General features: G+C 68.5%; 1 protein-coding gene across 5 annotated transcripts; it reads right to left on the reverse strand.

Moving 5' to 3' along the window:
- Positions 1-201: 201 nt before the first annotated feature.
- On the reverse strand, positions 202-6,767 carry ARFGAP1 (ARF GTPase activating protein 1). 5 transcript variants are annotated; one of them, XM_084247110.1, is made up of 14 exons: positions 6,745-6,767; positions 4,919-4,982; positions 4,725-4,834; positions 4,480-4,651; positions 4,241-4,341; positions 4,065-4,151; positions 3,688-3,784; positions 3,129-3,185; positions 2,674-2,706; positions 2,219-2,248; positions 1,666-1,722; positions 1,443-1,502; positions 1,064-1,134; positions 202-701 (listed from the first exon to the last, which is right to left on the reverse strand). In XM_084247110.1, exons 2-14 carry the CDS (start codon positions 4,976-4,978, stop codon positions 380-382), a joined length of 1,257 nt encoding a protein of 418 aa, XP_084103236.1. In that variant the 5' UTR covers positions 4,979-4,982; positions 6,745-6,767; the 3' UTR covers positions 202-379. The 5 variants fall into 5 exon arrangements, with proteins under 5 accessions (XP_084103236.1, XP_084103235.1, XP_084103237.1 ...); XM_084247109.1 differs by having other exon boundaries at positions 1,064-1,140; XM_084247111.1 differs by lacking the exon at positions 2,219-2,248 and having other exon boundaries at positions 1,064-1,140.
- Between the last annotated feature and the right edge of the window lie 5,069 nt (positions 6,768-11,836).

An 11,836-nucleotide genomic window follows, 5' to 3' on the forward strand; every position in this document is an offset into this window, starting at 1 on the left:
AGGACACTGGGGAGGGGCACCCATGGGAGAGGCTCCTGGGGCAGGGTTGGCTATGCACCCAGGGGAGCCGGGGTTGGTCTGTTCCCCTGCATGCCGGGCAGTGCCTTTGGGGCCCCCACCTCCAGAGCCCCGGAGACCAGACCAGACATCCACCCCCAGGCAAGCGGAGTCAGTGTCATGGCCAGAGGCCACCAGGCAGGGTTTATTAGGGTGCAGCTGGAGCGGGTCCAGGCGGCAGTCTGCTCCCGTGGCCACCAGGCCACTGCCCAGTCTCCGCGTGGGCACAGCCCCAGGGGCGAGCTGCCCGCATACCAGCCCAGGCCACCCGGCACCACCCCTTCCTGCCCGGGCCGGCGCGCGTGGAGAGGGTGAGGCCCGGCTACCAGTCCTGGTTGTCCCAGCCCTCGTCGGCCAGCGAGGGCGGCGGTGCGGCCTTCTTGGAGGCTGTGGCCCTGCCCTCCCCGCCAGCCCCCCAGGCTCCCCCGCCGCCCTCGCCCAGCTCGCTGTTCCTGCTGCTGCACACAGAGCCCGAGCCCCATGCGTCCCAGCTGCCCGAGCCCCGCTTCTCCGCCGTGGTGTCTGCGCGGGTCCAGCTGTCGCTGCTTGGGGACCTGCGGGCCCTGGGGGGCTCGGCCCCGCCGAAGGTCTCCCAGAAGCTCTGGTCCAGGCCGCTGTTCTGGTAGCTCTGGCCCTCCGGGGGTCTAGGGGGACACGGGGCTCAAGAGGGCTTTGCCCTGGCCGCAGGGCTCCAGCCCAGCCCCGCACCCCTTGCCCCAAGGAGCCAGCCGGAGGCCTGTGGGAGGACAGCCGGCCTCCGCTGCTGGAGCACCAGGCCCCCACCCAGCCGCTCCAGGGGGCACCCCGCGGGGGTCCCCCACTCTGCCCCACAGACCGGCGGGCCCCGTACGTGGGGCGTGTCCCCACCAGGGAACAAGCCCACGCCCGCTGGCCTCCCCACAGCTGAGGCTCAAGGCCAAGCCAGCAGGGCCTCCCCAGAGCAGACACCAGCTGCCCGAGTCCCCATGAGGAGCCCTGGGAGGCCGCCGCGAGCAGGGGCACGCACCTGTCAGAGGAGTCCTCGGCCCTCCCGGAGAAGAAGGTGGTAACGTCCCGCCACCCCCGGCTGCCGACCCCCTGCACCTGGAAGGCGCGTGACTGTAACGCAGGCAGACGGGGCACCCCACGGCCCCACCCCGCCGCCAGGAGGAGCTGCTGGCCCTGGGCCCGCCCCAGGCGGGAACCGCGCACTCACCGGACGGGCCAGCGGCAGCAAGAACAGGAGGAAAAGCCAGAGGTGAGCGTTAACGACAGCCCGCCGGGCGGCTCCAAGCTCCAGGCCGGCCCGAGCCCCGGCTGCCCAGCCCGGGCCTCTGGCCACGGCTCAGGCGCCGGCCTGGAGTGTGGAGGCCACTTCCAACTACGCCTAGCAAGGCCTGCCCTACCTTGGACGCCAACTGAGAGACCCCGCTGGACACGTCATCGAGGAGTCTCCCCTCCTTCACCTACGCAGAGGGGAGCAGCCCTGTCGGTGGGGGCACCTTAGCGCCCACGGGAGGCAGGGACAGCCCTGCCACGCCTCAGGGCCACGCCTCCCTCTATGCCCCCCATGACCTCCCAGGACAGCCGGCACTGGGATCTGGTCCAGGGGACAGGGAGGGGCGCTACCTTCTCCTGGGCCGGCTTGAGGACGTTCTCATTCAGGCTGTGCCCCAACTCCGAAGCCTATGGCAAGAAGAGTGTCGTGTGCACGCTGGGCAGCCGCCGCCCCAGGACACGATCGCACGCCAGCTGCGAGCCCGCCGAGGGAGGGAGGTGGTGGTTGCCCGCACCCCCCACCGTGTGCCCACCAGGACCTTGCCCAGGGGCCAGACAACTCAGGCTCAGGCCCCGCCACGAACGACGGGGAAGCCGCCTGGGAGCCCAGAGTCACGCGCTTGGCGGGGCGTCAGGAGCCACGGGGCGAAGGGCCGAGGCAGCTGCTCAGCCAGGAAAAGCCTGGCAGTCACGCTGTGAGATGCACATGGTGCCAAGGGGCACCCAGGCCCAGCATGCGCGCGGCAGGACCCTGCGGCCCAGGCGGAAAGGCAGAGGTGGTACTGGTGCCCCCTGGGACCAGCCCGTGGCATCAGCAAGGCCGGGCACATGGAGCACCACACGGGCCCGCAGACCCAGCATGCTCGGGGGATGGGGCAGCATGCATGGGCGCCTGCGGCCTTACCAGCTCTGCCTGCGGCTTGGAGCCCCAGAACTGTGCCCAGGCGGCGGCCAGCAAAGAGGAGAGACAAGGCGTGGCGTGCTTGGCACAGCAAGGAGTGCCGAGACGCACCCCATGGCCGCGTGCCTGCCCTGAGGCGCCCCCCCCACAACTGCCAGGCCAGCACCAGTGGGGGCCAAGGGCGGCTCCGAGAGGCTGGGGGCCATCCCCTCTCCCAAGGCGTGGGCGCCCCACAGTGCAGCCTCCCGATGGTGCGGCCCCAACCATGCAACCTCGCCCCTGCCACACTGGCGGCCTCGCAGTCATGGCCTGGTGCAGGCTGGGATGGGACACAAGCCCACCAGCTTCACGGGGAGCTGGCCCCGAGGCCACATGCCCATCCACGCCAGGCCGGAGGGCAGAACAGGACCTGGCAGGCGGTGGCCCCGGCCCTCAGAGAGCAGACATCTCCTCGTTACCTTCTGGCTTGCTTGGGTTCCAAATTTCGTCGCCTGGAAAGAGCAGAAACGACGTCTTTGGCACCCTGCCCTCCAAGCTGAGCCACGCTACCAGGCCCCTCCCTGGTGGCCCTGGGTCCGGGGCTCATGCGGTGGTGGCGTGGTTGCGAGCCCAGGACCCACCCGGCTGCAGGAGGGAAAAGGGCCCGCGGAGAGACGCTCTCTTGCTCCAGGGCGGGGCTGGCGGTCCATGGGTATGAAAAGGGTCCAGCCATGGACCCAGGGCCCCTGCTCCATGCCAGCCCCGCCCTTGGCACCCCAGTGCTTCTGCCGCATCCCCAAGGCCAGGCAGGACAGGAGGGGATGGCATCAGAAAACCGGGTAAGGAGCGAGAGGGGCGCCTCACAGCCTGAGCCCCAAGGCCACTGCCAGGGCCCTCCCTCTCCGACCCCAGGCCACCTGGGGAGCTCACTTACGCCCTCCTTGGCCGCCGAGGCAAACCTGCCAGCTCCTGCGGTGAAGCTGCTCCAGCCCTGGGGGAGCACAGACGGGCCGGCGTCAGCCACGCAGCACACCCGCCTCCAAGACCCTGTGCCCGAGGCCCTGGACAGAGTGGGTGGCGGTGGGGTGGGCCCAGACTCCAGTCTACGCTCGGGGCTGCTGTCCATTCAGCCTCGAGGACACACCCAGCCAGGCCACTTAGAGATTCATGTGAAACCTCCAGGCCTGGACTCCGCTCCGGGACATAAGCACACGGAGAGCACGCGCAGCTCCTCCTGGGCGGGTGGCAGCTGCAGCTGCAGTTTGCACGGACCATGTCTTGGAAGAGGTCCACAGGGAGCTGTGGCCGACACCCCACTTCTCTCCCTGGAGGGACTTGGACCCCAGGAAGGGAGCTGGGGGGAGAAGCCTCAGGGTGCGGTGTCCCAGGCCTGGGCGAGAGGCGGGCAGACCAGAGGCTGGGTGGCCCAGGATGGGGTAGGGACGCCCGCCCGGAGGCCGCCCGTGCCCCTGCTGCTGCCCACCGTGCCTCACCGAGTACAGGGACGACATGGCACTATTGAGGAAGTCGTCCTCACGCTTGGGGGGTGGCGCGGTGTTCCCAAACCCCACGTAGCGATTCTCCTGAGCCCTGTAGGACAGGGATGGCGGCACCGTGGCTTTGGAAGCTGCCATCAGTGCACCTCTGCCATGGCGGGGACCCCTCAGCGCCCAGAGCTGAGACCCAGGTGGGTGACAGCATCGCAACGCTTCCCCGAGCTCCAGGCACTGAGACCCTGAATGGATCAGGGCGCCAAGAAGAAAACCCACCGGGGCCTGGTCCACCCACACCCAGCACAGACACTTGGGGACCCGCAGGCCTAACCCCTCTGCTGCAGTCCTGGGACGGCCCCCCATCCCCCAGGCCTCACCCCTGATAAGAACCCAGGTCCTCGTTCAGCCAGTCCTCAAAAGCCTTGTCAGAGGACGGGGTGGAGCTCTGTGGCAGGCCAGAGGCTCTGAAATGCAGGGGCGAAGGTCAGCGGGTGGGTGTGGCCTCGGCCCCGCCACTCTCCCCAGCACAGTCCCCACGGGCCGGAGCAGCTACCTGTGGGAAGCGGATGGCAGTGTCTTGGGTTGGGGTGGGGTCCAATTCTGGGCAGGCGATGACTCCAGAGACCACTCCCTGCCTTCAGCCAGGGTGGCCACCTGCAGGGATAAGCAGGGGCGCGATCAGGGCCGGGCCGGCCCCCACAGCTCCTCAGCTTTGTGGCCCAGGGTTCCCCACCAGTCTCGGCCCGGGGGCCCGAGTGCGTGTGCGCTCCCGCCAGCCCTGCCCGCCGGCACCTGGTCGCGGAAGAGCGCAGCGGCCCTACTGCTGTACTTGTCCTGCAGCGTCCAGCCGGGATCGTAGTCCGCCTGCGACTCCAGGAAGGCCTGGAACTTGGCATTGCCGCCTGCCTTCATCTTCTCCAGCTCGATATCCTTCCATTTGTCCATGGTGACTGAGCGCACAAAGCTGCGAGCCAGGGGAGCCGTCAGGTGGGGTGGGGCCGGGTCTGGCGGGGCACCCCGACATCCAAAGCACTGACCTGAGGTGCACCCCGAGCCCGCGGTGCTTTCCCGAGCACTCCAGGCAGATCCAGATGCCGTAGGTCACACTCACCCACTGGGGGTTGAAGGCGCCACACTCAAAGCACACCTGCTAGGAAGTGGTGCCTCAGAGGGTGGGGGGGACACATACACCCTAGCCCTGCCCGTCGCAGCACAGGGACAGCACGCTTACGTTGTTCTCGTCCTGCACGCGAACTTCCTTCAGGACTTTCCTAGTTCTCGGGCTGGCCATGGCGCTGAGAGGGAGACAAGCATCCTAGGAGCGCTGGCCGGCTCTCCCGGGGAGACCAGCGGCCAGCGCCACAACACAACCTGGCCCGGCGAGCTGCGCAGGGGATGCCGCTGCCACCCCCGCAGAGCCAAGAGCAGCCAGGCGCAATAGGCTCAGAACGAGCCCCTCTGCGTGTGGAGCAGGCGGGGCGGTTACTTGGCCTAATTCTCACCCCCCACCTGAAGGACGCAGCATTTGGGCTGGGATGCTCTGGAGACGGGAAGCCCCGTGTTCTCTGAACCCCAAGTCTCAGCAGGCCCTGAGGAAGGGCCCCAGGCAAGGCCTCATGGGGCCGTCGCGGCAGGGTGGTGGGGCGGGGGGGCAGGGGGATGGTCTGCGGGTGTATGTGGCAAAGTGGATAAAACCAAGACTCAAGCTGGAGGCGGTGCTGGGTGCCAAGTAGGACCCTGGACGTGGCCCATCGGCAGCGCCAGGACTTGGGCCACCCTTGCTGAGGGCAGGCCCCTCTAGGTCACATGGCCACACATGCCTCCCCCAGCAGCAAGGGGCTGGCAGGCTCTGCTTTCAATGGTGCGGTGGAAGCAGCTTAGGGCCTGGAAGACAGCCCTGTTTCTCCTGCCTCTCAGGCCGGCAGACAGGCTGTGCCTCCCGAGTCTCAGGCCAGCAACCCCCAGGCAGTGCCCAAGACGTGGCCCTTTGACCACAAAAGCAAGAGCAAGCCCGCCCACCATGCCCCGCTCCCAAAGGCGTCCTGTGACTGTGCGCTGAGTCCTCTGCACACAGCCAGATGCGGCCTGCTCAGAGGGCCCCGTGCTGGCTTCCCAGGATCCAGGGTGCCCGCTGAGGCTCAGGCCCCGTCAACAGTGCACAGGGCGCAGGCCACACCCAGCGGACCGGGTTACCTGCCCAAAACCTCTGTCAGAGAAGCTGTGGGGAGGTCAGCTGTGCCTCCAGAAGAAGTGACAGCCAAACCGGTCAGCTTGGTGCTGGTGGGCGCCCTTGTAGGGACGGGCCTCAGGGATGGGCCTCCCCCCATTCTGTAGCACCAAGCACCACACCCAGGAACAGGCACCCCCACCCTCCACCCTCGCAGCCACAGCCAGCAGTCACGCTGAGAAAGGCCGCAAGAGCTCCGAGCTAAACACCCAAACCCAGGGGATCAGCGCAGCCCTCCCGTGGGTGGTGGCGGCCAGCAGGGAGGCTTCTGGGCAGGCATGGTGAGGAGCGGCCAGCCAGCAGCCCCAGACCACCCAGGGCGCCCCGCCCGGAGCAGCTCTCCTAGCTCAGGGACAGTATGCCAGGGTGCCCTTGGCATGAGCGCCCGCCCGGCACACCAGGCCGCCAGAGCAAAGTCTGCAGCAGAGGCGCGCCCCAGAGCCACCGGTGCTCGCCAAGGGCTTCCCGCGCGGAGAGCACCGCCGTCGGGCCACCGGCCGCCCACGCTGGAGAAGCCCGGCCGGCCGCGGGAGGCGACGGGCAGGTAACGGGCAGGGCGGAGGCGCGCAGCGGCGGGACGGCGGGACGGGCCCCGGGCCCCGCCGCGGGCAGCCGCCTCCCAGCCCTCGGGGCCGCGCCGCGTCCAGGCCGGTCCGGCCGGGGGCTGCGCGCGGCGGGCGCGGGCGCGGGGCCTGGGGCGCCGGGAGCCCGGCAGCCGCGGGAAGGGGGCCCAGCGGGCGGCCGGGGCGCGCGGGGGTCCGGGGCCCGCGGCGGGGGCGGCCGCGGGGCGCCTCGCGGACGAGCGGGGCGCGGGGGCGGGCGGCGCTTACCCGGAGGGCGGGCGGGCGGGCGGGCGGGGGGCGCGCGCGGCGGGTCGGGGCGCGTCGGGGGTCGCGCCGGCCGCGGGCTGCACCGAGGACGCGCCGGCCGCCCACCCCGCCGCCACCCGCTTCCGGCTACGTTGCACCGCGCGGGGCGTCCCGGGAAGCGGGGGCGGGACTTCCGCCTCGCGCCGGCCCGGAAGCGCGGCCCCGCCCCCGTCGCCACGGAGACGCGTCGGGCCGCTGGGCGGAGCCGCGGTCGGCCCCGGCCCCAAGCCGCGATCTCCGCGGGCAGCGCGGCGGGGCTGGGGGGAGCCCGGCCGCTCGGGTCGGGGCCCGGGGGCGGAGTGTGCGCGCGGGCGGGTGTGGGGACGGGCCCGGGGCGGGCGGGGCGGAGGAGACGGGCCGGGCGGGAGCCCAGACCGGGAGGGGCGGGGTGCAGCCGGGCCGGGGGCCCGGGGCCCGGGGCGCTGGAAGCCGCCGGAAGGGGGACCGCCGCAGCCGCGCCGTCCAGTCCCCCCGGGACGGCGGAGGGAGGGAGGTACAGACCTGGGCCGGTGCCCAGGTCTTTGCCAGTGAGCGGCCCGGCACCTGGCCTCTCCCGGGCCCAGTCGTGGCCGCCCCCGCGAAGCCCAGAGGGCGGTCCGGGCCGCGCAGCCGGTGCCCAGGGCCTTCGGTGAGGCAGCGAGGGGGACGGGGAGCAAGTGCAGGCGGGACGGAGCGGGGCAATGCCAAGGCCTGGCCCGCTGATTCTCCTCCTCGGGGCTATAATTGCACGTGACTTTCAGTTGTTTTTACTTTGTGCATATTTTACTTTTTGTGTATTCCAGCAGCTCTTCACTGATCAGTGCAAACCAGGAAAAGATTCAGAGTAAACTTTGTTTTTAAGATTTAAGATTTATTTAATAAGGCATACAAGAACCAGGGTACAGACCAGAGGTGTGGGAGGTGAGAGGACTCACCAGAGACAGAGTGGGGAGCAGAACAAGCAGACAGAGTGAAATACCCTGCTGGGGGGAGCAGCAGGGAGGCAGGAGAGGTCTGCCGCGCCATGTGGGCATGAATCCGCGCCACAAGGGCCGAGGACAGCCTCACAGTGCTGCATTCAACCGCCTGTGACACCAGGGAGGCTGGGGAGTAAACATTTTTTATCGAGGTGTGAATTGCTGCCTCCCCAGGGCCCTTGGCCTTTCAGCCTTGGCAGCTGTTCTTCCTGGCCCCCCTCCGCCAGTTCTGTTCCAGAACGCCTCACTACCTGCGGCACGCACTCAGTGCTGGGTTCATAGGGCGCCCAAGCAAATGTGCTCTCCGTCTGGACACACGCAGGGTTGGGTCCCAGGATGTGCAAGCTGAGCCGGTGTGCTGTGCCGGGGCCCCGCCTCTTGGTCACTGGGTGCGGGTCCCTTAGTCCTGGGCTACCTGCACCAAGTCAGACCTCCAGGCTGGGCCCTGTGGGCTCTGGGGCAGGATGGGGCTGCCACGTCCCCTAGGCAGAGGTGGAGGTGAGCCAGGCACGTGCAAGGGTGCCAGGGCTGGGATTGACGCCAGCATGGGGGCTGTGTCGGAAAAGGCCGAGGAGGCTTTGGACACAATGGCCCCTTCTCCTAGATTGGAAGGAAAGGGTGGGCCTGCCAGGGACACTGTCTGTGAGCAAGGTGTTGCCTCTCTCCTGCTGGGGGAGGGGCAGGTGGACACCCTGCCATGAGCACACAGCACGGTGACAGTGCTAAAAGGACCATAGTCCAGCAGGTGAGGGTGCGGCTGACCCTGGGCAGCTGGCCCATGCTTCAGGTGTGTCTAGCGTCAGTGCTCAGCCCTGATCCCATCCCCATCCCCAGCCTATTAGCACACCCTTCCCCCTCTGACACTGGGGTGGGCTGGGGCCAGCCCTAGAGGCTCCCCCCTCCCCCCTCCCCATGCAGGAGAGCCTGCCACCAGGTGGCTCCTGCACTCACCTGGCACCTTCTAACTGGGTCTTCCCAGGGTGAGGCCAGCTCAGGCCCCAGTGGCCAGGGGCTGTGGGCTGTTAGGAACAGCATGGCGAGGTAGGGCCCAGTCTGGGTGGCAGAACCAGCCTGCACCCCCTTATGTTTCCCATGGGTACTAGAACTCCCAGAGGCTTCCTGGAGGGGCGCCAGTGAGCCCACTCCTCTCCTGGGACACTTTACATCCACAACACCCAAAGGGAACACTCTGACGGGCGCACTTGGACGATGGGATGGCCGGGGTGGCACGGGCGGTCGGGTCCGCCCCTATTGGCTATCCCTTTGACTCCCCGTGGCCACAGACAGGCAGCCAAGGGGCAAAGGTGCGCACCAAGCGCAGGGCTCGGCTTGGGAGTGCCTGGCGGCTCCCAGGCCCCCATGACTGTTGTGCCCTGTCAGGTGTGTCCCTGTGGAGGCGCTGCTGTGAGTGGCGACCATCTTGGGTGAGGACTGGAAGCAGCAATGGTTGCCTGCCTGGTCTCTCTTACAGCCGTTTCTATGAAGGTTGTGGTGGAGATGATGCTGGGACTCGACTGTGTGTCATCCCTGATAACCATCAAATTTGAAGAAATAAAAAATATCTGAGCTATAAAAAAGGAATAAAATTGAAAACACAGCCTCTTCGAGGAGCTGCGTGTGGCTGCCCAGCCCAGCCGGGGACTTAGGGTGCCCCTTTGGGGCCGAGTCCCCTGCTCCCAGCGCCTGTGTTCCTCCCAACTGGGGCAGAGACAGTGTGCAGGGGCTGGCCCGTGAGCCCAGGCCTCCTCCAGTAGGCTCTCCCCGAACAGGAAGGAGGCCCATGGCTCAAGGGGCTGACTGCCAGCCCCGGCCACCCCCGGTGTAGGGCGAGAGCCTGCCTTCCCGTCCTAGTGGGTGGCTGCGCAGGGCTGGGGGGCCAGGGCCTGGCTGACTCCTCAAGGCAGGGGGAAGCACCGCAGGGAGCAGGTACACTGGCAGGTGCCTCATAGCCCCAGGCCCTGACGCCAGCCTCCTCCGTAGGCCTCCATCCCAAGGAGGCTCTGGACTAGCATAGGGTTGTGTTTGGGCAGGCAGGTCACCATGGCTGCCACAGGCCCTGCAGGTGGCACTGAGGCTGGACCCCACACCCTGAGTGAGCCAGGCGGGGCGGCCCAGGGCTCTGGCCAGGCAGGGAAGGGCCACGCAGGAAGGGCAGCGGCCATGAGGAGCATGGCCAGAGGAGTGGGCCAGGCAGAGTGTGGCCACGGAGGTAGGACTGGGGCTGGCTCCCCCATAAAAAGCAAATAAAATGCCACCACAGGCCACTCAGGTCAAGGGTGGGCAGGGCTTTCTGCATGCAGCCCCCAACTGCACCAGGCCAGCCCCTGGTGGGTACAGCCCTCCAGGTACCAGGCCAGAAGAGGCCAGAGCCGCTTGGCACTCACTGGATTGCACAGCCCGGCCCTGGGGGAGTGCAGACAGACACTCCTGTGTGCTAGCTGGTGCCCTAGCGGCTGGCGACTACCCACCCTGAACCCCAGTTCCTGGCCTGCCCCAGCGCTGTGTCCTGCTGGGAAGTGCCACTCTGGCCTGCACCCCGGCTCTTATATGCATAAATAAATACATCTTTGAAAAATAAAAATAAAAGTTACCTTGGCTCTAAGCAGCCACACCCCCAGGCCCCCTGGCTCCCACAGGTGGAGACAGGAGGCTTGATGTCAAGGGTGTCCATGCATGAGTCACCCTCATGCCAACTCTGGAAGGGGCGGACCCCCCACAGAGGGGGGGGTATGAGCGCAGCAGGTGGGCCTTTGTGGGCCCTGTGTCCGGAATGCTTCTCCCCTGCCAGCAGGTGCCAGCTGTGGCTGGAGGGACTGATCTCCAGCTCTGAACCCGACTCTGGCCACCTCGCAGGTGCCCTGTAGCTTTGTTCCTGGAGAGGAGGAAGGCAGCCTGGTGTGGGGCTCGGCACCCAACGACAGGCAAAGGGCAAGACAGAGTGGGTGCCCGCCCTTCCCCCACTCTCCCACCTGCACCTCTTTGGGCACTGGCCCTGCATGTTCTAGGCCCCTCCACGAGTGCAGTTTATCTTGGGAGAGCCACGGTCTCCAGGCCTTACTGGACCAGGTGGGCCCTGGATACCAGCTGCTCTCTCGGCCTGTGTCCAGCTGCCTCGCCTCCCCGAGGCTGTCCAGACCGAGGCCTGGTGCCCCAGCTGGCGGTGTCTGCCCCTCCTCTGGCAGCTGTGGGTGCAGGTGCCCTGTGTCTGCGTGTGGGCCCCACCCGAGCCCCCGGGACCCCCACTGTGGTCCTGGCAGACCCTGTTCATCCTCATCAGTGTTTCCCCTGCCACCACCTGAGCCCTGCTTTGGGACCACACCTGCCATGCCCACCTGGGCTCTGATCCCAGCCATGAGGGGACATGACACCTGCCTGCCCGAGGTGGGAAGGATGGGCAGGGAGTGGCTAGAGCTGGGAGGGGTGACCAGCAGGGGTGGAGGTGGGAGCCAAGAAGGGGCTGTGCATCCTTGCGGGTCCCAGGCCGGCAGAGCTCAGAGCTGAGTTCTCGGTTCCTCCCTGTGGTGACATCTGGGGTGTAAACCCCAACCCGTGGGGTGGCCGTAATCTGACCCTGGAGGCCGTGGGGAGCGCTAGCAAGCAGCCCCCTCGGGAGGCCGGTGCCCGGGCTCTGGGACAGGCGCTGCAGGACGAGAGGCCGCAGACAGAACCGGGAGGCGCGGGGGCGGCCGTCCTGGGGCGGAGGCGGGCCGCAGGGCACCGTGGACTCGGCCCCGGAGGCGGCGCGACAGGCGGCCGCGCCACCCGCCTCCGCGCCTTCAGGCCTCGGGATGCGCGCCGGGCCGTCGGCTCTAAAACCTGCGCGACCGAGGCACCTGCCGGCAGGTGCATCCCGCGCGCGCCGCCCCCGCCGCTTCCCGCCGGAGCCCCGCGAGCCGCGCCCCGCCCACGTGACTTCCCGGCCCGCCCCGGCCCCGCCCCCGCCGCGGGAGACTGCGACCCGGGCGCGAGATACGTCCCGCCGGGCGGCGGCGCGCAGGCGCGGCGCGTGGCGGCCGGCGGCGCTCCCGGCCTGCCCCGCGCGCGCTGACGTCGCGCAGCCTCGTCCCGCCGTCGCCGCCGCCGCCATTGGGGTCGGC

The sequence above is a fragment of the Talpa europaea genome (assembly GCF_964194135.1).
Source record: "Talpa europaea genome assembly, chromosome: 11".
NCBI lineage: Eukaryota > Metazoa > Chordata > Mammalia > Eulipotyphla > Talpidae > Talpa > Talpa europaea.